General features: G+C 38.8%; 1 protein-coding gene across 1 annotated transcript in view; it reads left to right on the top strand.

The window, feature by feature from the left end:
- Nucleotides 1–1,266: 1,266 nt before the first annotated feature.
- Nucleotides 1,267–27,278, top strand: part of nme7 (NME/NM23 family member 7) — an 86,259-nt gene continuing 60,247 nt past the window's right edge. Inside the window, exons 1-7 of the mRNA XM_061888310.1 lie at nt 1,267–1,403; nt 8,058–8,165; nt 13,378–13,544; nt 13,695–13,805; nt 18,839–18,889; nt 21,696–21,903; nt 24,634–24,739. Of these exons, the coding sequence (XP_061744294.1) occupies nt 1,401–1,403; nt 8,058–8,165; nt 13,378–13,544; nt 13,695–13,805; nt 18,839–18,889; nt 21,696–21,903; nt 24,634–24,739 (754 nt within the window). The 5' untranslated portion in view covers nt 1,267–1,400. The remainder of the gene's footprint in view (nt 1,404–8,057; nt 8,166–13,377; nt 13,545–13,694; nt 13,806–18,838; nt 18,890–21,695; nt 21,904–24,633; nt 24,740–27,278) is intronic.

Consider the following 27,278-nt stretch of genomic DNA (forward strand, 5'->3'; position numbering starts at 1 on the left):
CCCTGGATTGAAGCATACAATAAATAAAAACAACTTTAGCTCCAAATTAAAGCATTGCAGGCACTAATACAAAAGTATTGTCAAGTAATTATGTAAATAATATTAACAATTGACTTCAAGACAACACTGTCAGGTTGTGTTGGTGACGATCCCCAAGATGCAGAGATGACGGCAGGCATTGAGCAGGAAAACCTGATTTAATCTTTAAAAATGAACAAAACACAAACCAGGAACTAGGAGTCAGGAAACAGGAACTTGGACGAAATGACATCCCGCTGCCAACAGCTATAGGATACAGGTACAAACGGTATAGGAGCAACAAATCGTAATGACAATAATCCAGCCCAGAGTGGAGGAACAAGCAGGTCTAAATAGCACCTGGCTGATTGACACCAGGTGTGGCCCTGTGCCAATCAGCCACAGTTGAGGGGAAAACACTCAGGGATTACAGCAGGAAATAAAGGCAAAATAGAATAGAAGAATAGAATAGACTTTATTGTCATTATATTTGCATATAACGAGATTAAAGACTCTCACTTAAGGTGCGGTTGTGGGAACAAATATGGGGTATAATAAATAAGAGGTAATAAAGGAAAAACTAACAATTGAAATAAACAGACTACTATCCAATAAAAACAACAAGCAAGCAAACGCTGACAGGAAATAAGACAAACACAGAGGAAAAACTAAAACTTGACCAAACTGTCAGGTACACACCTGACAAACACAAACCTCATCTTAACTGATCAGTAATAATAATAATAATACATTTTATTTATAAGGTGCCTTTCTGGGCACTCAAGGACACCGTACAAAATCAAAACAATAAAATCAAATTGGATAAAAAAAAACAATAATAACAACAAGATAGAAGATGATTACAAAGAATAATCATCCTATCATCCAGTAATGACAAATAACTCGCTTGTTTGATTTTTTTATCATTACATCAAATTAATATGATAATTTGTAACATTATTACAACACAGAACTATACTGTACACTTGTTCAACGCAATATGGTTAAAAAAAAACATGAACTTTTCTTGTACCATGAACGCCTCTCTACTTGTAGGTCAGTTACTATGGAAACCAATGTTGCGTTCACTTTATAGGAAATCTCAGCTTTCTACTTCGTTTTCACACCTCAGACAAATATAATCGTTTTAGGGGACATCCAAAAAATATACCGATAATGAATAAATGAATAAAATTCACCGTAAGAACGAGGAATCAAAACGTACTTCGTTGCAAGCGCCTCTAAATGCAATGCGACGTCCAGGGATTGTTAAAAACCCTAACTTTTACCCTGTCGCCCGAACGCACCACAAGCATAGCCTGGGCTAGCTAATGCTCGGCAAACACAACATTGGGACATGAATACTCTGTCAACGTGAAATAATGGTGAGTTCATGACAATATTTATCTGTAAAGACGTCGGTAATGTGGACACTCAGGGAGTTAGTTTCCCTACGCCGCCAGTTAAATAAATGTATCGAAAGTCAGTCGATGTTTTAGTAGCAACAAACAATATTATTAACCCACTGACTTGCTAGCAGGCTAGCATAACAATTACTGCGTACAACCTAATGAATTATATTCTAATATCTTCAAATAGTTGGATGTTTTATAACTCAGCAGGAGGCCAAACATCCTGGTCATATTATGTTAGATCCACTATGGACTGGACTCTCACACTATTATGTTAGATCCACTATGGACTGGACTCTCACACTATTATGTTAGATCCACTATGGACTGGACTCTCACACTATTATGTTAGATCCACTATGGACTGGACTCTCACACTATTATGTTAGATCCACTATGGACTGAACTCTCACTATTGTGTTGGATCCACTATGGACTGGACTCTCACACTATTATGTTAGATCCACTATGGACTGGACTTTCACACTATTACGTTAGATCCACTATGGACTGGACTCTCACTATTATGTTAGATCCACTATGGACTGAACTCTCACTATTGTGTTGGATCCACTATGGACTGGACTCTCACACTATTATGTTAGATCCACTATGGACTGGACTCTCACTATTATGTTAGATCCACTATGGACTGGACTTTCACACTATTACGTTAGATCCACTATGGACTGGACTCTCACTATTATGTTAGATCCACTATGGACTGGACTCTCACTATTATGTTAGATCCACTATGGACTGGACTTTCACACTATTACGTTAGATCCACTATGGACTGGACTCTCACTATTATGTTAGATCCACTATGGACTGGACTCTCACTATTATGTTAGATCCACTATGGACTGGACTCTCACTATTATGTTAGATCCACTATGGACTGGACTCTCACACTATTATGTTAGATCCACTATGGACTGGACTCTCACACTATTATGTTAGATCCACTACGGACTGGACTCTCACACTATTATGTTAGATCCACTACGGACTGGACTCTCACACTATTATGTTAGATCCACTATGGACTGGACTCTCACACTATTATGTTAGATCCACTATGGACTGAACTCTCACTATTGTGTTGGATCCACTATGGACTGGACTCTCACACTATTATGTTAGATCCACTATGGACTGGACTCTCACTATTATGTTAGATCCACTATGGACTGGACTTTCACACTATTACGTTAGATCCACTATGGACTGGACTCTCACTATTATGTTAGATCCACTATGGACTGGTCTTTCACTATTATGTTAGATCCACTATGGACTGGACTTTCACACTATTACGTTAGATCCACTATGGACTGGACTCTCACTATTATGTTAGATCCACTATGGACTGGACTCTCACTATTATGTTAGATCCACTATGGACTGGACTCTCACTATTATGTTAGATCCACTATGGACTGGACTTTCACACTATTAAGACACTTCACCCTTGCTCCTGATGGGTGCTGGTTGGCGCCTTGCATGGCAGCTCCCTCCATCAGTGTGTGAATGTGTGTGTGAATGGGTAAATGTGGAAGTAGTGTCAAAGCGCTTTGAGTACCTTGAAGGTAGAAAAGCGCTATACAAGTACAACCCATTTATTTATTTATTTTATTTATTACGTTAGATCCACTATGGACTGGACTCTCACTATTATGTTGGATCGAATATGGACTGGACTCTCACTATTATGTTAGATCTACTACGGACTGGACTCTCACACTATTATGTTAGATCAACTATGGACTGGACTCTCACTATTATGTTAGATCCACTATGGACTGGACTCTCACACTATTATGTTAGATCCACTATGGACTGGACTCACTATTATGTTAGATCCACTATGGACTGGACTCTCACACTATTATGTTGGATCCACTATGGACTGGACTCTCACACTATTATGTTAGATCCACTATGGACTAGACTCACTATTATGTTAGATCCACTATAAACTGGACTCTCACTATCATGTTAGATCCACTATGGACTGGACTGTCACACAATTATGTTAGATCCACTATGGACTGGACTTTCACACTATTATGTTAGATCCACTATGGACTGGACTCTCACTATTATGTTAGATCCACTATGGACTGGACTCTCACACTATTATGTTAGATCCACTATGGACTGGACTCTCACTATTATGTTAGATCCACTACGGACTGGACTCTCACACTATTATGTTAGATCCACTATGGACTGGACTCTCACACTATTATGTTAGATCCACTACGGACTGGACTCTCACACTATTATGTTAGATCCACTACGGACTGGACTCTCACACTATTATGTTAGATCCACTATGGACTGGACTCTCACACCATGATGTTAGATCCACTATGGACTGGACTCTCACACTATTATGTTAGATCCACTACGGACTGGACTCTCACTATTATGTTAGATCCACTATGGACTGGACTCTCACACTATTATGTTAGATCCACTACGGACTGGACTCTCACACTATTATGTTAGATCCACTACGGACCGGACTATCACACTATTATGTTAGATCCACTACGGACTGGACTCTCACACTATTATGTTAGATCCACTATGGACTGGACTCTCACACTATTATGTTAGATCCACTACGGACTGGACTCTCACTATTATGTTAGATCCACTATGGACTGGACTCTCACACTATTACGTTAGATCCACTATGGACTGGACTCACTATTATGTTAGATCCATACTTATACAGAAATAAAATAACAGCTTTTATAGAAAAAAAAAACATTTCCTTAGTGGCCAGTTGACTAGAATGTATCAAACACCAACAGTTAGGACACAAATACTGCAGCTCCCAGACAAAATACACACCGTGACAAATAAATACATGTTGGACTTTTTTAATATAACTGTAATACTTAATTTACCCCACTAGGTGGCGCTACAACACTATAATCCGGTCAGTGTGGTGCACCATGAATGTGCAGGTGTACTTCATGTTTTATGTTTTATTAAATCAACAAAACCAACAATCTACAGAGCGAATCACAACAGCAGCAAAACATGTCAAGGAAAGAAAATACAGATAGAGTATTAAATATTAATAAATAATAATAATAAATATGGAAAAAAGACAAAAAAGGAACCAAATCACTGAAAATATTTTCAACAAAGATGCAAATTCAAGGGCTTTTGTGCTCTTAATCATCGTCCAACATTTGATTGATAATTTTAAACCATTAAGCCAAATACAAAATGTAGGTTTTATTTTCATATATTGAAAGTAAGGTAAAGACATTTATTTAGATTACTTTTTTGCCTGGAGCCTAATAATGTTGATAACATTTCTATGTTACAGTTGTTTATAAAAATACCAAATTTGATCTATTTTATAGAGAATGGGGACCTCTCCACAGCCTTGTCTCTCAGACAATCTCTGATCCCCTCCCAAAACACATCAATCAATCAATCAATCAATGTTTATTTATATAGCCCTAAATCACAAGTGTCTCAAAGGGTTGCACAAACCACATATACAAACCCCGTTTCCATATGAGTTGGGAAATTGTGTTAGATGTAAATATAAACAGAATACAATTATTTGCAAATACTTTTCAACCCATATTCAGTTGAATATGCTACAAAGACAACATATGTGAATTATATTTATATAGCGCTTTTCTCTAATGACTCAAAGCTCTTAACATAGTGAAACCCAATATCTAAGTTACATTTAAACCAGTGTGGGTGGCACTGGGAGCAGGTGGGTAAAGTGTCTTGCCCAAGGACACAACGGCAGTGAATAGGATGGCGGAAGCGGGAATCGAACCTGCAACCCTCAAGTTGCTGGCACGGCCGCTCTACCAACCGAGCTATCCCGGTGATGTTCAAACTCATAAACATTTTTTTTTTTGGTAAATCATTAACTTTAGAATTTGATGCCAGCAACATGTGGCAAAGAAGTTGGAAAAGGTGGCAATAAATCCTGATAAAGTTGAGGAATGCTCATCAAACACTTATTTGGAACATCGCACAGGTGTGCAGGCTAATTGGGAACAGGTGGGTGTCATGATTGGGTATAAAAACAGCTTCACAAAAAAATGCTCAGTCTTTCACAAGAAAGGATGGGGTGAGGTACACACCTTTGTCCACAACTGCGTGAGCAAATAGTCAAACAGTTTAAGAACAACGTTTCTCAAAGTGACATTGCAAGAAATTTAGATATTTGAACATCTACGCTCCATAATATCATCAAAAGGTTCAGAGAATCTGGAGAAATCACTCCACGTAAGCGGCATGGCCGGAAACCAACATTGAATGACCGTGACCTTCCATCCCTCAGATGGCAATGTATCAAAAACCGACATCAATCTCTAAAGGATATCACCACATGGGCTCAGGAACACTTCAGAAAACCCATCCATCAATCCATCATCTTCCGCTTATCCGAGGTCGGGTCGCGGGGGCAGCAGCCTAAGCAGGGAAGCCCAGACTTCCCTATCTCCAGCCACTTCGTCTAGCTCTTCCCGGGGGATCCCGAGGCGTTCCCAGGCCAGCCGGGAGACATAGTCTTCCCAACGTGTCCTGGGTCTTCCCCGTGGCCTCCTACCAGCTGGACGTGCCCTAAACACCTCCCTAGGGAGGCGTTCGGGTGGCATCCTGACCAGATGCCCGAACCACCTCATCTGGCTCCTCTCCATGTGAAGGAGCAGCGGCTTTACGTTGAGTTCCTCCTGGATGGCAGAGCTTCTCACCCTATCTCTAAGGGAGAGACCCGCCACCCGGCGGAGGAAACTCATTTGGGCCGCTTGTACCCGTGATCTTATCCTTTCGGTCATGACCCAAAGCTCATGACCATAGGTGAGGATGGGAACGTAGATCGACCGGTAAATTGAGAGCTTTGCCTTCCGGCTCAGCTCCTTCTTCACCACAACGGATCGATTCAACGTCCGCATTACTGAAGACGCCGCACCGATCCGCCTGTCGATCTCACGATCCACTCTTCCCCCACTCGTGAACAAGACTCCTAGGTACTTGAACTCCTCCACTTGGGGCAGGGTCTCCTCCCCAACCCGGGCGAGAACCATGGACTCAGACTTGGAGGTGCTGATTCTCATTCCGGTCGCTTCACACTCGGCTGCGAACCGATCCAGTGAGAGCTGAAGATCCCGGCCAGATGAAGCCATCAGGACCACATCATCTGCAAAAAGCAGAGACCTAATTCCGTGGCCACCAAACCGGAACCCCTCAACGCCTTGGCTGCGCCTAGAAATTCTGTCCATAAAAGTTATGAACAGAATCGGTGACAAAGGACAGCCTTGGCGGAGTCCAACCCTCACTGGAAACGTGTCCGACTTACTGCCGGCACACTTACTGATCATACAGGGAGCGGACCGCCACAATAAGACAGTCCGATACCCCATACTCTCTGAGCACTCCCCTTCAGAAAACCACTATCACTAAATACAGTTCGTCGCTACATCTGTAAGTGCAAGTTAAAGCTCTACTATGCAAAGCGAAAGCCATTTATCAACAACATCCAGAAACGCCGCCGGGTTCTCTGGGCCCGAGATCATCCAAGATGGACTGATGCAAAGTGGAAAAGTGTTCTGTGGTCCGAGGAGTCCACATTTCAAATTGTTTTTGAAAATATTCGACATTGTGTCATCCGGACCAAAGGGGAAGCGAACCATCCAGACTGTTATCGACGCAAAGTTCAAAAGCCAGCATCTGTGATGGTATGGGGGTGCATTAGTGCCCAAGGCATGGGTAACTTACACATCTGTGAAGGCACCATTAATGCTGAAAGGTACATACAGGTTTTGGAACAACATATGCTGCCATCTAAGCGCCGTCTTTTTCATAGATGCCCCTGCTTATTTCAGCAAGACAATGCCAAGCCACATTCAGCACGTGTTACAACAGCGTGGGTTTGTAAAAAAAGAGTGCGGATACTTTCCTGGCCCGCCTGCAGTCCAGACCTGTCTCCCATGGACAAATGTGTGGCGCATTATGAAGCGTAAAATACGACAGCGGAGACCCCGGACTGTTGAAGGACTGAAGCTCTACATAAAACAAGAATGGGAAAGAATTCCACTTTCAAAGCTTCAACAATTAGTTTCCTCAGTTCCCAAACGTTTATTTAGTGTTGTTAAAAGAAAAGGTGATGTAACACAGTGGTGAACATGCCCTTTCCCAACTACTTTGGCACGTGTTGCAGCCATGAAATTCTTAGTTAATTATTATTTGAGTTTGAACATCAAATATGTTGTCTTTGTAGCATATTCAACTGAATATGGGTTGAAAAGGATTTGCAAATCATTGTATTCTGTTTATATTTACATCTAACACAATTTCCCAACTCATATGGAAACGGGGTTTGTACATAGTAGCATTCTTCTACATATATATGTTTTTTTTTATTGACTTGAATGTAACGGTTCTTCCACATAGGTGTGTGGTGTGGAGAGAAATTGTGTTGAAACAACAATTTCCAGTAAAGTAGGGTCTGTTGGTGAAAATCCAAGAGTTTGACTGGTAATGAGTTGACATGAAAGTTTAGGTGTGCCTAATGTTGTGGTCAGGAAGTGTTTGAAGACCCCTTCATGATTCCAAATGTCTTTGTTTTAGGACATTAAGGACCGCTTTGCCTTCCTTGCTGAGTGGTACGACCCCACGGCGTGTCTGCTGCGGCGCTACCAACTCTTTTACTACCCCAACGACAACTCGGTGGAGATGGTAGGCGGGAAATTCTTAAGATCTATTCAAATGGTGTCCAGACAGATTTAAAAAAAAAACAAAACAGGGTTTCTTAACCATCGAGCAACCTGGAGGGCAGCAAAAAAACATCTATTTCTCAGCTGTAGTCAGTAATACACTTTTCTACCACTTAGACCAGGGGTGTCCTAACTTTTTCCATTGAGGGCGCCACACAGAAAAATTAAAGCATGTGGGGGCCCTTTTTACATTTCTCATTTTCAAACCATAACAAAATATATAGTTTTTTTTATTTATTTTACCTTTAGGGGTCCCGGGGACCATAAAGGGTCTCAGTCATTAAAATGTTAAAAATAAGTCAAATTATTGTTATTTAATGCTTACAGTAAATCTCTATATCAACTTCAAGTTGAAATAAAGTAATAAAAATTTTTTTAAAAAAAGGTTTTATGGCTTTTCTGTCAAAAACAACTTTCTTTTTTAATAGTAAAAAAAATAAGTAATTAGAGCCCTAAAAGATCAATAATGCAGGACACAATTGATTTAAATTCTTTAATATTTTTGAGTAATCACAGTGAAAAGCTAAATAAAAAAAACACTAAATATATTTGGGATCCAAAAGGTACCCCACTCATAAAGTAATACATTTTTATTAGTTTTTTTCTTTTACTTTCAACACTTAAGTTACAAGATCAGCTTCAGATATATCTGTCGATTTTACGTTTGAACTATTATTTTGTGCGTTTTATGCGCTTTCGTCAAAGAACACTGATGTTTTTGTATGGCAACTACACAATATATGCAATATTTACCACATAAAATATTTTAAAGTGAAATATTTGAAGTAATTGGAGCCTTGAAAATAATTCATTATTACATGGATGTGTTTGTCCTTATTTTTTTTTTAGCAATTGCAAAAAAAGAAAGACAAAAGAAAAAAAAAAGCTTGCATGGCAGCTTTGGGTCAAAATTGCAACTTTTGCTCCTTAGATTTCACCTCATTCCACTTTTTTTAATTTTTTTTTGTTTTTGAAATAGCATTTTCAGAATGTGTGGCGGGCTGGTAAACAATTAGATGCGGGGCCGCAAATGGCCCCCGGGCCGCACATTGGGCACACCTGACTTAGACTTAAACTTCCTTTTATTGTCAGTCAAATTTGAACTTTACAGTACAGATAAGAACAACATTTTGTTGCATTAGCTCAGGGGTCTCAAACTCATTTTACCTGGGGGCCACTGGATACAGAGTCTGGGTGAAAAGAAAATATTTCTTAATAAATATATTTTTAAATGTCTTTATTTTTATTTTCAACACAAAATAAAATCAAAATATAAATGAACAAAATCCTGCCCGATTGTAGCTGAGATAGGCGCCAGCGCCCCCCGCGACCCCGAACGGGAATAAGCGGCAGAAAATGGATGGATGGATGGAAAATGAGAATCGTGCACCGCAACTTTCTCTGTGCAAATAAGACACATCGGGGTGTCCCTGTGCTCAACAAAGACATATTGCAGCTCCCACTTTTCCTGGAATTGTCCTCGCTCATCACTAATCTTTCTCTTCACTGCAGGCTTTGAAAAAGACATGTTTGGGGTTGTGGGATATATTTGTATTAAGCCGACGCACGGAGAATAATGTTATTTCCGCAATGTGTGTCGTTCCGCTTTTCCTCCCGGAAAGGTACCTGGATAACGAGCGCAAAAAAGTGACAGCTCCCAGAGTGTTATCCGGCGTCATATAGAAATATATAGAGCAGGGGTGTCCAAAGTGCGGCCCGGGGGCCATTTGCGGCTCGGCGGGTAATTTTTTAACGGCCCTAAGCACATTCTAAAAATACGATAAAAAAAATAAAAATCAGAAAAAGTGGTATAAAAGACTAAACGGTTGAAATGTTACAATGTTATTTTCTTTAAAAAAAAAAATAATGAATCAAAATCAATGTCACATTAAATATTCCACTTTGAGATATTTTTGGGGGAAAATGTTGCATATTTTGTGTTTGTCATATAAAAAACTAAGTTGTTCTTTCTTCTAAAGAAGGGCCTAATAAGTACAAACAAAAAACATAAACAACAATAAAAGTTATAATTGGAAGATGGATGTGAAGTTGATCTCAAGACGATTGTGTTTAAAGTAAACAGTAATGAAAAAAAAAGGTTTTTATTTTAAATGAGTAGGACCCGTTTGGATCCCCAATAATTTTAGTGCAATTTTTTTTGTGTCATTGCTAAAAAAATAATAACAAATTGAAATCAATGGTGTTATGTGTTGACATTTTTAAGGCTCCAATTATTCTATAATCTCTAATATTCCAATTTAAAATTTTATTTGGGGAAACTATTGCATATTTTGTGTTTTTTTTCCAGGGCATACAACTTAAATCTTTAAAAACGTCATATTGACAGATAGACCTAATGTTAATCTAGAGATTTAAACCTTGATTAACAATAATACAAAATAATGACTCATTTTAAATATTTTTTGACCAATATCCTTTGGGGTCCCTGGGATCAAGCCTGAGTGGAGGCCTAAATGTATATTTTTACATATATATTGTATTGTTTTTTTAAATAAAAACATATCAAAATGGCCCCCGCATGCTTTGATTTTTCAGTGTGCGGCCCTCGGTGGAAAAAGTTTGGACACCCCTGATATAGAGTGTTCATCGTGTGAGGCAATGCAAATTAAACAATAAAAAAAACAAAACGGTTTGAGTTGGTCCAGGTTATCAGGGACTGTTATTACTGACGGACAGGTGTCGCGGTGTGACTGCAGCCAGGCACGTAAAAAAACCCCTTGTATCCATGGCAACGTTTCTGTCGCTTTGACTCATTTGCCGCTTTTCCACTAACGCAGGGGTAGGCAACCCAGAATGTTGAAAGAGCCATTTTGGACCCAAATAACAAAAAACGTCTCTGTCTGTAGCCAACGGGGGGGAGCTCGCCGTTGAGTTTATAGTTACGGTAGCAAAATTAGCCCCGAACGGGCTAACATCACGACGGACAAGTTACACGTCCAATTCGCCCAGCGGACTCTCTGTCGGGGTATCAGCGCTGGGGTCCAGTGCACCACAGTTTTGTATTGTCGCTCGCTCCTTCGGCGGAGTGCTTCGGAAGCTACCGGGCCACTCGACTCCCCGGCCCGGACTGTCTAGTTGGAAAAGTGGCAAAACGTTTCTCTGCTTGCATCAAACAAATGATGCCGTGATTGGTAGATTCCTTCAGCTCTGCATACAACGCTGTCAAGCGCCATTCATATAAAACTCACGGGCCGCACTAACATTAAACTTTCATATTAAGATGGAGGCCTCAAAATAACATCTCGGGGGCCGCAATTGGACCCCTGTACTTGCTCATGGTAGTGCAGGATAAAAGAGCAATAAGGTGCAGATATAAATAAAGAGATTACTGTACACATATATACATATTGCACTTTTGCATATGCATCCATGTTTATGTATGTATGTTATTTTGTCTTTATATTCCAGCCAGTTAATCAATTTTTGGGGGGAATTGAGGGGATTATTATGATGCGTTCAAGAGTCTTACGGCCTGAGGGAAGAACCAGGTTCTGCTACCGAGGCTGCGGAACCTCTTTCTAGAGTCCAGCAGTGAAAACAGTCATTGGTGGGGGTGGGAGGAGTCTCTGCAGATTTTCTGAGTCCTGGTCAGGCAGCGGCTTTTTGCGATCTCCTGGATAGGAGGAAGAGGAGTATAATGACACTCAAACAAACAGAAGAAGTCCGGAGATAGTCAGATAAGTTTCTTAAGTGCAAAAATTATGACTAAAGCGGTGAAGCACTTAAATTTTATATTATTAGTATTTATTTAGTTAGATTTGTTTTTGTTTTTTCTTGCACTGTGTAATAGTAAGTAATTATTTTTCCTCAGTTTCAATGAGTCCCTCTATTTTGCGTTATTTTTGATTAGTACTTATTTTGTAATCCGCCTGACCTAAGCCTTAATAATAATGTTTGTCATGCACACATGGTTTCATATCATTTGACAATGTTTAGCCTGTTAAACTGTAAGTAGGTTATATCTAATTATTGAATATGATTAAAATAAAGAGTAAGTAAGAGTAAGAGTAATTCAGTGTTAATATGAATGTAGTGGAAATGTTGGCCCCCAAAGTCAAAAAGGTTAAGAACCGCTGGTATAAATGATCTTGTGTGGCATCATTGTAATAAGAACGTAAATAATTATTAAACACGAACATTCAAATAAATACAGTAGAGCGAAAGTAAATAATGTGTTTCATAAACACATGAATATTTTATATACCATCCATCCATCCATCCAACATCTTCCGCTTATCCGAGGTCGGGTCGCGGGGGCAGCAGCCTAAGCAGGGAAGCCCAGACTTCCCTATCTCCAGCCACTTCGTCTAGCTCTTCCCGGGGGATCCCGAGGCGTTCCCAGGCCAGCCGGGAGACATAGTCTTTCCAACGTGTCCTGGGTCTTCCCCGTGGCCTCCTACCAGCTGGACGTGCCCTAAACACATCCCTAGGGAGGCGTTCGGGTGGCATCCTGACCAGATGCCCGAACCACCTCATCTGGCTCCTCTCGATGTGGAGGAGCAGCGGCTTTACGTTGAGCTCCTCCCGGATGGCAGAGCTTCTCACCCTATCTCTAAGGGAGAGACCCGCCACCCGGCGGAGGAAACTCATTTCGGCCGCTTGTACCCGTGATCTTATCCTTTCGGTCATGACCCAAAGCTCATGACCATAGGTGAGGATGGGAACGTAGATCGACCGGTAAATTGAGAGCTTTGCCTTCCGGCTCAGCTCCTTCTTCACCACAACGGATCGATACAACGTCCGCATTACTGAAGACGCCGCACCGATCCGCCTGTCGATCTCACGATACACTCTACCCCCACTCGTGAACAAGACTCCTAGGTACTTGAACTCCTCCACTTATTTTATATACATATAAATGAATAATATTTGTGTTGTATTTTATTCAAATAAACTTACTCTCTTGCCCCATTGCTCCTGAAATGAGCAAGATAGGACCCTTTAAGAAAGATGGCTTCAAATAAAGATGACAAGTAAATAAACACTCTTTGAGGAAAGATGATGTTTGTTATGTTTGAAAGCACATTTCATGCTATTTACTGCTAAGTTGTGCTATTTCAGGACATTTGAGGTCAAAACTGGCCTCACTGATTATGTCGACTTTTGAACTATAGGCCTCGCGTTAATCCGTCACTTTTAATTCCCTCTGACAGTTTGACGTGAAGAACCAGAGGATATTCCTGCGGCGCACCAAGTACGAAGACCTGCGCAAGGAGCACCTGTTTGTGGGCAACCGCATCAACATCTTCTCGCGTCAGCTTAACCTCGTGGGCTACGGCGACCGCTACACAGCCAACAAGCTGGGCAGCAAAAAGGAAAGGTACCTTACCTTCTCAACAAACACGCAAGTATTTTTAGATGTGCATAGAATACCAGCACAGCGTCAGGGTCAGCACTCAAAGGCTGTTGTATATCACGCTTTGAAAAAGCTGTTTGGGATTGAAGTGAGTAATCTTGTCTTGTCGTCCAGGACGCTCGCCCTGCTAAAGCCGGATGGCGTTTTGAAGATTGCAGACATCCTGGAAATTGCGAAAGACGCCGGCTTGATGGTGACCAATGCTAAGATGACGCATCTGACATGGTGAGGAACTTTTTAGTCAAGATAAAACTTACGTGGAAGATACATATCTACTCACTATATATATATATATATATATATATATATATATATATATATATATATATATATATATATATATATATATATATATATATATATATATTAGGGCTGGGCAACGATTAAAAATTTTAATTTAAGTTAATCGCACTATTTCTTTGATTAATCGCGATTAACTGCATTGTATACGCAAAGCCCAATAATGAATTCAAAAGTAGTGTGTAGTGCACCTTTATTGGAATATTCTCCCACATGAACAAAAGCGCCAAAACATTTGTTGTGCAAACACAATTCTTTTATGTTACATTGTTAATGGTCTATTAGTGTGATGTTACATTTAGCTCGGTTGGTAGAGTGGCCGTGCCAGCCACTTGAGGGTTGCAGGTTCGATTCCCGCTTCTGCCATCCTAGTCACTGCCGTTGTGTCCTTGGGCAAGACACTTGACCCACCTGCTTCCAGTGCCACCCACACTGGTTGGAATGTAACTTAGATATTGGGTTTCACTATGTAAAGCGCTTTGAGTCACTAGAGAAAAAGCGCTATATAAATATAATTCACTTCACTTCACTTCAATTTAAATCAGTCCTTGTTAAACAGTAGCAGTTAAATAGCATATTTTATGAAAATCAACTCCAAAAATGTAAATACAAACATTTGAGCTTATTGCCACTGCCAGGGTATTTAAGTTATCCTGTTTGTTATGGAAAATAAATATAATCTACATACAAATCTCTGAGCCACAATCATAACATCTAAACAGGCAGTTTCTGAGGTAACAGCAGAAACATTTTTTTTATCAGGAATCTTATGTTTAAAAAACCTGTATTATGGGTAGTGGGCTGTTTTAGGGAATTTTTGATCAAATTATCTGTAGTAGCAATATTAATAATGTTGTGTTTATTCTGCGTAGTGCACTTAAAATAATTATGACCATATCTAGGAATTGATATGATGGGAATTTTCCGATTGTTTGCTTGGTGCTTTGATAAACTGAACGCATCATATACATGGTACTATATTGTGATGTTATGAGCCAGGGAAAAAAAATAACTACCCTACCCAGCATGCAACAGGAGTGAGGAGCATGCGCGGTAGCCCGGTATAGGTTGTGTGTCGCCATGACGGCATCTTGTATGTTGTGATATGCACGCTCTGAAAGCAAACGTTAAGAACTCAGCCAATACTCCTCGTCTGCATTATTCATAAATAGACAGACAACACATATACTCCGCTGCTTCACAGGCCGCTGGATGTAGCCGGCAAAGTATTCCCATGCTAGCTAGCCGGTCTAGCAAGCACGCCTCATTCAGTCCAAAACGGCCCGATCTATCCACATCCAGAATTGTCTGGCGGTCGTAAGTGATCCCGGAGTGACCACGCTGTAAGCCAGCCAGGAAATTTGCACAATTGTCCGGTATTTTTGCCAAATGTTCCATCTTTACCAAGAGCCCCTCGACGCCGAAGCCATCTTGTTAAGAAAAGGCGTTAACAAAATAAAAGCATGTAAACAACATACGCAAATGTGCGATAAAATAATTGTCGGCGTTAATAGATTGATGAGTTAACTCGTAATTAACGCACTAAGTTGCCCACCCCTAATATATATATATATATAAATATATATATATATATATATATATATATTATATATATATATATATATATATATATGTATATGTGTGTATGTGTATATATTAGGGGTGCAACGTTATACAAACATTTCGGTTTGGTACGTAACTTGGTTTAGAGGTCACGGTTTGGTTCATTTTCGGTACAGCAAGAAAACAACAAAATATAAATTTTTTACTTATTTATTTACCAAATTTGTAAACAATGGCTTTATCCTTTTAACATTGGGAACACTATAATAATTCTGCCCACGTTAATCAACATTAAACTGCTCAAAATGTTGCTCAGATTAAATAAAATGACAAAACTTTTCTTCTACATATAAAAAGTGCAACATTAAACAGTTTCAAGTCAACTCATCTTGCTTCATTTATCACAGCCTGTAGTTGATTTTTATTATGTAAATGTTATATTTTTATCAACATGTGATAGCAGGGACCCTGCCATTCAAAGCTTTTCTGTCCGTAAGTTTCTAGGAGGTCAACGGGCTCATGGTGATGTTAGTAGTAGTTGACTGGAGGTGTTTATTATCATTTGGGAGAGTACGCTGCCTTATGCTCACCTGCTAAACACCTATCTGCTCGACGCTGAAGCATTTACTACATGCGCTCTGAATACGCACTGATGATTGGCTGTTATCACTTTGTATATAACCAATCAGATGGTTGTGTGGGTGGGACAATGCTGGGTGCTGACACAGAGGCAGAAGAAGCAGAGCAGCTTGTTAAGACTTTAGCTTAGAAACTCGTTCGGTACACTCCCGTAAACGAACCAAAACCCCCGTACCAAAACGGTTCAATACAAATACATGTACCGTTACACTTTTAATATATATATATATATATATAATATATATATATATATATATATATATAAGTCATTTGATGTGACTACCTCCTGAAGCTCATGAAGAGAATGCCAAGCGTGTGCACAGCAGTAATCTTAGCAGTAAGCAGTGGAGGCATCTTGACAGGAAAGTGACCCCAGGCTTCCTCCCTACCATCTTTCTTGTCCACTGAACCTTTTATTCCATCTTACTAAAGCAGTTACAGTTGCAATCTACATTTTATGATATCAGTGCACTTAACTGTAATGTAATCACGGAGACGTCCTCTGTGTCCTCTCTGCCAGCGGCAAAGTGCGCTCGCCGGCATCCGCTCCGATGATGTCGTCTCACAGCGATCCAATATAAAATAGTCCTGTCTTGTCGGGAGAGCCACTTGTCATGGCTTTAGACACGGGTTTTGCATAATGGGGAGGTGTGGCTCGGCCGGTGGAGCGGCCGTGCTAGCAACGTGAGGGTTCCGGGTTCGATTCCCACGCCCGCCATCCTTGAGCAAGACAGTTGACCAACCTACTCCCAGTGCCACCCACGCTGGTTTGAATGTAGCGTAAAGATGTAGAAATGCATGTAAAGTGCTCTGAGTCTCTAGAGAAAAAGCGCTATACAAATATAATTCACTCATGTACCCTTTGTTGCATTTCTGACATTTTCCCACTTTACAGAACGGGCCGAGGGTCAAAAAGGAATCAGGGCGCATGCTCTTTAATCGTGCGTCAAAAAAAATTGGTGATGTAAAAGGAAATTATAGTTAACGCGTTATCGTCATTACATTTTCTCACGTTACAGAACGGGCCGAGGGTCAAAAAAGAGAGGGCGCATGCGCGTTAAAAATAGTGCCGTAAACGTAATTTATAGTTAACGCTTTACAATTACCTTTTACAGTTTCCTTCTACAGCCCAAATGTGTATATATGCATATAAGCATATATATGTGTGTGTGTGTGTGTGTGTGTGTGTGTGTGTGTATGTATTTATATATAAAGATATATGTGTGTATCTATATTTTTATATATATATGTATGTGTGTATATGTATATATAGTATATATATAAAGATGTATGTGTGTATCTATATATGTGTGTGTGTATATATATATATATATAATATATATATATATGGATGTATATATATTATACACTGTATGTACAGTATATAGATGTGTATGTGTGTGTGTATATATATATATATATATATATATATTTATAATGTATATATATATATGTATATGTATAAAGTATATATAATGAATCTATAATGTGTGTATATATAATGTATATATATGTGTATATATTATATATGTATGTATGTATATGTATGTATAGATGTATATGTGTGTATGTATGTATGTATGTATGTATGTATGTACGTACGTATATATGTGTGTATGTATGTATGTATGTATGTATGTATGTACGTACGTATACATGTATGTATGTATATATATGTATGTATATATATGTATATATGTGTATGTATGTATGTATATATATATATACTATATATATATATATGTAAATGTATATATATATGTATTTGTATGTGTGTATGTATGTATATATGTATGTATGTAGTATATATAGATTTGTATGTATTCACAAACTTAAAGAGTTAAGCTTTTCTTACATTTTCGCACCTTCATTTTAGGAGCTTATTCTTAAATGTTCAATGTGATTTACAAATTTGTTTACATTGTTTGAATGTTTTCCATGCTTGTGTTGATATTTAATTTCTTCCTTGATATCTGAGGGGATTATAATCAGGAGAAGGTTACTTCTGGAAAAAAAAATGTTTACATTTCATATATTTTTCTCCTGGTCCTTATTTTCCGTAGGCTATAGAAAATATCAATAATTATGAATATCGACTAATGTAAAACACTTATATCGTTATACAGTTTTCAGCCTTATTGCCCAGCTCTATTTAAAAGGACTAAAGTAAGCATGGTCATCGACGACCACAATGTATCCCACTGGACATCCTTAATATTTTCTCCTGTATTTCTTTTTTTCTTTTTTTCCCTGATGTGCTTCCGACTTTGCGGGAACACTTTCGGAAAGACCCTTTTCCGTTCCCAGTGCACACAGCACGGTCCATACCCTGGGAAGTCGGGTGTGGAAGAACTAGAACAGGTCCACAAAGCGAGCAAAACTCCCCACAGACAAACTTGCAGAAGTAAACACAGATGGACGTGTGACAGAGTGCAGTGATTCTCATACTGTGGCACGCCAAAGAATCACATATTTCAATATTCTAACCCAGTGTTACTGTTCAAACTGTGTGATATTGAATATATTTGTAATGCTTTGTTTTTAATGAATATTTAGGCCTACTACGCTCCTGTTTTGGTCATGATTGTGTTGCTTGGAGATCCAAGTGTTTTCTGAGGCGGTAAAAAGTTTGTGAACCACAGACGTAGACGTAAACTAACAGAAGCACGCCTATAATGTTGCCTTTTCCTCTGCCAATAATTGATTCCTTTGTTGGCTTAAAGCGGTTTAGAATTGAAGTGTTGTTTTCTTTACAGGAGCCAAGCGGCAGACCTTTATGTGGAACATCAATCAAAGCCGTTCTTCAAGTAAGTGTTCAAAAAGCGCTTATTGACTGATAGCTGGAGCTTTTACAACGTACTAAAGCTCATAAAGCGCGATGTGTGATTGATTATATAACTTTATGACGGAGGTAACTACGCTACTAGTAAGCAAACAGCCAGCACCCTACATCTGCCTGGATTTGACATTTCATTTCATTTTCCCTTATTTAACCAGCTAAAACTCTTTTTTGCAAGAGTGACTTGGCCAAGAGGCAACAAAGAAGCTTTTGCGATACATTTAACGACATGAACAACAGCAGTTGCACACTATAATTAAGAAAAATACAAATTACTCACAACACAGGCGTCAAACTCAAGGCCCGGGGGCCAAATCTGGCCCGCCACATTATTTTCTAAGGCCCACGAAAGCCTGGAAATAATATGCGTTGATTAAATGCTTAATCTTTTCTTACTAAATATATTTGTTCTTTCCCTTTTGACATTAAAAATTATATACTGCATGCAATTGCATATCCTTTGAAATCCAATATTATCGAAATATTATATTATCATGTATTCCAAAAATATTTCTGTTAAAATATATAATACATACTCTACTTAAATATCTGCTTTGACTTATGATTAAAAAAAAATATATCAGTCAAATTGTAGACTGTAAAATTGAAAATAGATTTGATGGTTGAATTCCGCCAACAAAAAAAACAATCAATCAATCAATCAATATTTATTTATATAGCCTTAAATCACAAATGTCTCAAAGGACTGCACAAACCATTACGACTACAACATCCTCGGAAGAACCCACAAAAGGGCAAGGAAAACTCACACCCAGTGGGCAGGGAGAATTCACATCCAGTGGGACGCCAGTGACAATGCTGACTATGAGAAACCTTGGAGAGGACCTCAGATGTGGGCAACCCCCCCCCTCTAGGGGAGTCGAAAGCAATTGATGTCGAGGCGGGTCTAACATGATACTGTGAAACAAGATTTTACGGTAAAAAAAACCCAAAAAAACTGGCAACTCTGTTGCTTGAATTTTACCGCTAAAAACAGTGGTATTGTTTTTTTTATTCCATTCCATTCAATCAATTTTTTTATTGCTGTAAAAAAAACACTGCTTTTACGATAAAATTCTGGTGACAGAGTTGCCAGTTTTTAAAGTAAAATTTATACATTTTCTTTGCAGTTTACGTAAACAAATATATTTTTTGTATTATAAATGTGTTTATATATATATATATATATATATATATATATATATATATATATATATACATATATATATACATATATATATATATATCAATCAATCTATATATATATATCAATCTATATATATATATATATATATCTACATACAGTATATATATACACACACATATATACATCACACATACATATCACATATATGTATATATGTGTGTGTATATATGTATATATATATCTATATAAGCGGGGATCGAGCTATACATGAACACTATATATATATATATATATACTGTATATATATATATGTGTGTGTATATATATATATATATATATATATATAATATACATAAATGTGTGTGTGTGTGTATATATATATATAAATATATACATATATGTGTGTATGTATATATACATACACATATATGTGTGTGTATATATATATATACACATATATATGTGTGTGTATATATATATGTGTATATATATATACATATGTGTGTATATATACATATAAATATGTCTATATATATATATATGTATATATATATACTGTATGTGTATTTATATATACATACATGTGTGTATGTATATATATATGTATATATATATATATATATGTATATGTGTATATATATATTTATATATATATTTATATATATGTATATATATATATAATATATATATATATATATATTTATATATATATATATATGTATGTATATATATATATATGTATATATATATATGTATATATGTATATGTATGTGTATGTGTATACACATACAGTGGGGCAAAAAAGTATTTAGTCAGCCACCATTTGTGCAAGTTCTCCCACTTAAAATGATGACAGAGGTCTGTCATTTTCATCATAGGTACACTTCAACTGTGAGAGACAGAATGTGGAAAAAAATCCAGAAATTCACATTGTAGGAATTAAAAAATATATATACTTGTAAATGATGGTGGAAAATAAATATTTGGTCAAGCATTCAAAGCTCTCACTGATGGAAGGAGGTTTTTGCTCAAAATCTCACGATACATGGCCCCATTCATTCTTTCCTTAACACGGATCAATCGTCCTGTCCCCTTAGCAGAAAAACAGCCCCAAAGCATGATGTTTCCACCCCCATGCTTCACAGTAGGTGTGGTGTTCTTGGGATGCAACTCAGTATTCTTCTTCCTCCAAACACGACCAGTAGAGTTTATACCAAAATGGATACATGGATGATACAGCAGAGGATTGGGAGAATTTCATGTGGTCAGATGAAACCAAAATAGAACATTTTGGTATAAACTTTTTGGCATATGCCTCGAAAGAAAATAATGTTTGTCTTGGTGCCCTTCTAACTTGCCTTGGTGCCCTAAAATATGAGGCCTCCTTTAAGGCAACACTTGCCTTGAATTTAAAAAGTAAAAATTTGAGGCCTAAAATATTTCAGTAAAAACAAATTAAAAGCAACAGAACCAGTTTCTCCAAAGTAATAGGCATTGTCTTTCCTGCTCACTTGTTGCTAGGCAGACTTCATGTGTTCATGTCTCAATGGCGTCCCGGCTTGGTGTTAAATATGTTGGCGCACTACCTTACCTTTTTGGTCTAATAAGGTGATGCTTGGCTTCTCAGTTCCCTGGTGCAGCTGGTGTCTTCCGCCCCCGTGGTTGCCTTGGAGCTGATGGGCGACAACGCCGTGTCCATCTGGAGGAAACTCCTGGGACCCTCCGACGTGGCGGCGGCCCGGAAGGAGGCGCCACAGAGCATCCGCGCGCTGTTCGGAACCGACGACGGCAGAGACGTGGCGCACGGTTCGGAATCCCTGGCTGCCGCCGCCAGGGTAAGGAACTTTATGATCCTAATATCCTCTTTCTGTGCTTGTTCAACTAAAGCACTTTATAGTCTGATGTACTCTTCAGAGATCGACAGATTTATCAGCCGGGCCAATGTTTGGCATTTTGATGTCCAGTACAGGCCAAAAGTTTGGACACATCTTCTCATTCCATGCGTTTTCTTTATTTTCTTGACTATTTACATTGTAGATTGTCACATCAAAACTATGAATGAACACACGTGGAGTTATGTACTTAACAGAAAAAGGTGAAATAACTAAAAATATGTTTTGTATTCTACTTTCTTCAAAATGGCCACCCTTTGCTTTGATTACTGCTTTGCACGCTCCTGGCATTCTCTCCATGAGCTTGAAGAGGTAGTCACCAGAAATGGTTTTCACTTCACAGGTGTCATAGTTTTGATGCCTTCAGTGACTATCATGCAAAGAAAGAATACACATTGAATGGCCCTTACTGTCTTCATATGTTATTAGGGACCGAATGTCCCTTTGGAGGCTTCACGGTGGCAGAGGGGTTAGTGCGTCTGCCTCACACTACGAAGGTCCTGCAGTCCTGGGTTCAAATCCAGGCTCGGGATCTTTCTGTGTGGAGTTTGCATGTTCTCCCCGTGAATGCGTGGGTTCCCTCCGGGTACTCCGGCTTCCTCCCACTTCCAAAGACATGCACCTGGGGATAGGTTGATTGGCAACACTAAATTGGCCCTAGTGTGTGAATGTGAGCGTGAATGTTGTCTGTCTATCTGTGTTGGCCCTGCGATGAGGTGGCGACTTGTCCAGGGTGTACCCCGCCTTCCGCCCGATTGTAGCTGAGATAGGCGCCAGCGCCCCCCGCGACCCCAAAAGGGAATACGCAGTAGAAAATGGATGGGATGGGATGGATGTCCCTTTGGGACAGAGGACCCTATTGAATTTCTAGCGTTTTATTCTTTCTTATAATTCCGCAGCTTTCAGCTGTAATTTGACCCCCTTAACATGCTTCAAAACTCACAAAATTTGACACACACATCAGGACTGACGAACATTGCGATTTAATTAAAAAACCTAACCCCAAAACTAAAAATTGCGCTTTCTAGGAAGAAAACACAGGCAAAACTGCCTGTAACTTCAGGTAGGAATGTCGTAGCGACATGAAACAAAAACCTCTATGTAGGTCTCACTTAGACTTAGATTTCATAAACTGACATCCTTCAGCAAAAATCAACAGAAGGTTTGCAATTCCCCCTTCAAAACAAAAGTTTTGTAAAAACACTCACCTTTGCCTCTTTGAGCTGTAATTTGACCCCCTTAACATGCTTCAAAACTCACCAAACTGGACACACACATCAGGACTGGCAAAAATTGCAATCTAATCAAAAAACCTAACCCCAAAACTCAAAATTGCGCTCTAGCGCCCCTTAGGAACAAAACACAGACAAAACTGCTCCTAGGAACCAAACAGACAAAACTGCCTGTAACTTCCAATAGGAATTTCGTAGAGACATGAAACAAAAACTCCTATGTAGGTCACATTTAGACCTACATTTCATATATTGACAACTCACAGCAAAAATCAACAGGAAGTTTGCAATTCCCCCTTCTAAACAAAAGTTTTGTAAAATCCGGTCACCTTTTTTCAAACATTATCTCTTCTGAGCGCGTTTGTCGTGTCGGCTTCAAACCACCACAGGAGAGAGATTGAACCCTTCTGATTAAAAGTTGATGAAAGAGTTTTTATTACTGCTACGGTTTTGATTTTATCAGCCTTCAAAGAACCACTGCGCTGAAAACCATTTCAAAGATGGACGCCGTGCGCAGACACAGTGAGGGAGACAGTTTTTTTGTCTTCTTTTCCCGTACCGTCTGCTGCTGGTGCGCACGCACCAACATTCGTGCGGGAGGGGCTGTGATCGTCTATACCAAGATGGCTGCCAGGTGCCGTAGCTAAACCGGTATGTTTTAAAGATGTCGTTTGCCTACATATCGTAAAAACAACAGTCCAACATTTTACAACTAATTGTTGCCCCATCAGGGCCGAGTTGCAACGAGAGAGTGTGTCGATGTTAAGATATTACGCCGAGTTAGTAAGTCTATCTGTTTGCTAATAGTAGCTACTAGCCGTACCCATGTATTTTCAATGAGCGGTTAGCATCGGGTTTTAATCCCGTTTCCTCCTTTGTTTATGCTCCGATTGAATTTCTTTTTCTGTCGAGTCATTATTTTGGGTACTTAAATTTGACCCCCTTAACATGCTTCAAAACTCACCAAATTTGACTGATGTATGTCACATGTGTATACAGCTTTTTATCTGTGTAATAATCCATCCATCCATCTTCTACCGCTTATCTGGGCTTGGGTCGCGGGGGCAGCAGCCAAAGCTGTCTCGTCCATCGCTGCTTGCAGCTTTAATATTTATATTGCTACTATGGTACATTTGTAGTCTACTTTATACCTTTTCTTTTCACCCTCTTTTTTTGTGCTCTTGTGTGCATTATCCTTTCCTGAGCTACTGTGTGGAACAATTTCCCCTTGTCGATCTTTAAAGTTTGTTTAAGTCTTGAGTCTGAATAACGTCACTGCTAATGAATACCGGCTCCAAATATTGGTTACCCGCCTCCTTGACTACTAAAAACCATTATCAACCCTGGTTAAACGTATCGGTCTATCTCTCCTCTTTCCATCCTGTTTAGACTGAATGCCCACATTCCAACATCTTCAAAGTGTTGTGTTTGCATCACACAGGAGCTGGAGTTCTTCTTCCCCACGGCGATTTGCCACGGTCCGCCTAATACGGCCCTCTACTCGGACTGCACGTGCTGCGTCATCAAACCTCACGCCGTGTCTGAAGGTAAGCGCACAAGTGTCGACTCAACAAGCGGGAACGCGGACGTCCTGTTTGTCGCTCGTCTACATGATTTGCCGTAAAAAGCAGAAGAATAGCAAGGTTTCCTAGAGGGTTGCCGCTTGCAGGGGACGGACGACCTCACCATAGCTACACTTCACCAACCTTTGTGGTAGAAACAAGGAGTGTCCTGATTCCGAAATTGATATCAGTCTGATATCAACAATGAAAACATGTACAGGATTATATGGGTTTGCATGTCCTGAAGCGTGTTTACTTATTCAAATCAGGACAGCCAGTTAAATGTCCTACAATAAGCACGCATAAGGTCAATCATTACTTCTGTCATCGTCAAGTCATTTACAATAGGTAAACATTGAATACTATAGGACAGGTGTAGGGAACCTGTGGCTCTAGAGCCGGATGTGGCTCTTTTGATGACTGCATCTGGCTCTCAGATAAATCTTAGCTGACATTACTTAACACAATAAGTAATGAATAGTTCCGCTGGTAATCACAGTGTTAAAAATAACATTCAAAATACAAAACATTCTCATGCATTTTAATTAGGGGTGGGCAAATTAGTGCATTAATTATGAGTTAACTCATCACTCTATTAACGCCGACAATTATTTTATCGCAAATTTGCGTATGTTGTTTACATGCTTTTATTTTGTTAACGCCTTTTCTTTACAAGATGGCGTCGAGGGGCTCTTGGTAAAGATGGAACATTTGGCAAAAATACCGGACAATTGTGCAAATTTCATGGCTGGCTTACAGCGTGGTCACTCCGGGATCACTTACGACCGCCAGACAATTCTGGATGTGGATAGATCGGGCCGTTTTGGACTGAATGACGCGTGCTTGCTAGACCGGCTAGCTAGCATGGGAATACTTTGCCGGCTACATCCAGCGGCCTGTGAAGCAGCGGAGTATATGTGTTGTCTGTCTATTTATGAATAATGCTGACCAGGCGTGTTGGCTGAGTTCTTAACGTTTGCTTTCAGAGCGTGCATATCACAACATACAAGATGCCGTCATGGCGACACACAACCTTTACCGGGCTACCGCGCATGCTCGTCACTCTTGTCGCATGCTGAGTAGGGTAGTTCTTTTTTTCCCAGGCTCATAACATCACAATATAGTACCATGTATATGATGCGTTCAGTTTATCAAAGCACCAAGCAAACAATCGGAAAATTCCCATCATATCAATTCCTAGATATGGTCATAATTATTTTAAGTGCACTACGCAGAATAAACACAACATTATTAATATTGCTACTACGGATAATTTGATCAAAAATTCCCTAAAACAGCCCACTACCTATAATATAGGTTTTTTAAACATAAGATCCCTGATAAAAAAAAAATGTTTCTGCTGTTACCTCAGAAATTGCCTGTTCAGATGTTATGATTGTGGCTCAGAGATTTGTATGTAGATTATATTTATTTTCCATAACAAACAGGATAACTTCAATACCCTGGCAGTGGCAATAAGCTTAAATGTTTGTATTTACATTTTTTGAGTTGATTTTCATCAAATATGCTATTTAACTGCTACTGTTTAACAAGGACTGATTTAAATTGTGTTTGCACAACAAATGTTTTGGCGCTTTTGTTCATGTGGGAGAATATTCCAATAAAGGTGCACTACACACTACTTTTGAATTCATTATTGGGCTTTGCGTATACAATGCAGTTAGTCGCGATTAATCAGAGAAATAGTGCGATTAACTTCGATTAAAATTTTTAATCGTTGCCCAGCCCTAATTTTAATCCATCCATCCGTTTTTTACCGCACCTTTTCAACAAGTATTTTATTAATTATTTGTTTGCTTAAAAATAACAATGTTATTAAAAGATGCGAGACTTCATATACTCAAAAAATGTTGGTCTTACTTATACATGTACGTATTTAGTTGTATTCAGTGTTAAAAAAAAATTATATGGCTCTCATGGAAATACATTTTAAAATATTTGGCTTTCATGGCTCTCTCAGCCAAAAAGGTTCCCGAACCCTGCTATAGGAGCTCGCAGCTACACAACGGCTAAGCACACAAGCTCAACATACACAATAGTAACTGAACAATTTTCATACTTGCCAACCTTGAGACCTCCGATTTCGTGGTTAAGAGGGGAGGAGTATATTTACAGCTAGAATTCACCAAGTCAAGTATTTCATATATATATATATATATATATATATATATATATATATATATATATATATATATATCTACATCCTGAAAATATGCAAACAAAACTGTGTTTAGATAATTGATACTTCAAACTTGCATTAATAAGTATTAAGGAATATAACATAACTTGGCTTCTGAGAGCTTCACAATGTAATCAATCAATCAATCAATCAATGTTTACTTATATAGCCCTAAATCACTAGTGTCTCAAAGGGCTGCACAAACCACTACGACATCCTCGGTAATAATGAATAAAATGCTCAAGTTGTTGATAAACAAGCAATTATTTTAATAAATAAATGTGGTCATTTTAAATGAATTATTATGATCATTTAAAATTACTT

The sequence above is a fragment of the Nerophis ophidion genome, linkage group LG26, assembly GCF_033978795.1.
Source record: "Nerophis ophidion isolate RoL-2023_Sa linkage group LG26, RoL_Noph_v1.0, whole genome shotgun sequence".
Lineage (NCBI taxonomy): Eukaryota > Metazoa > Chordata > Actinopteri > Syngnathiformes > Syngnathidae > Nerophis > Nerophis ophidion.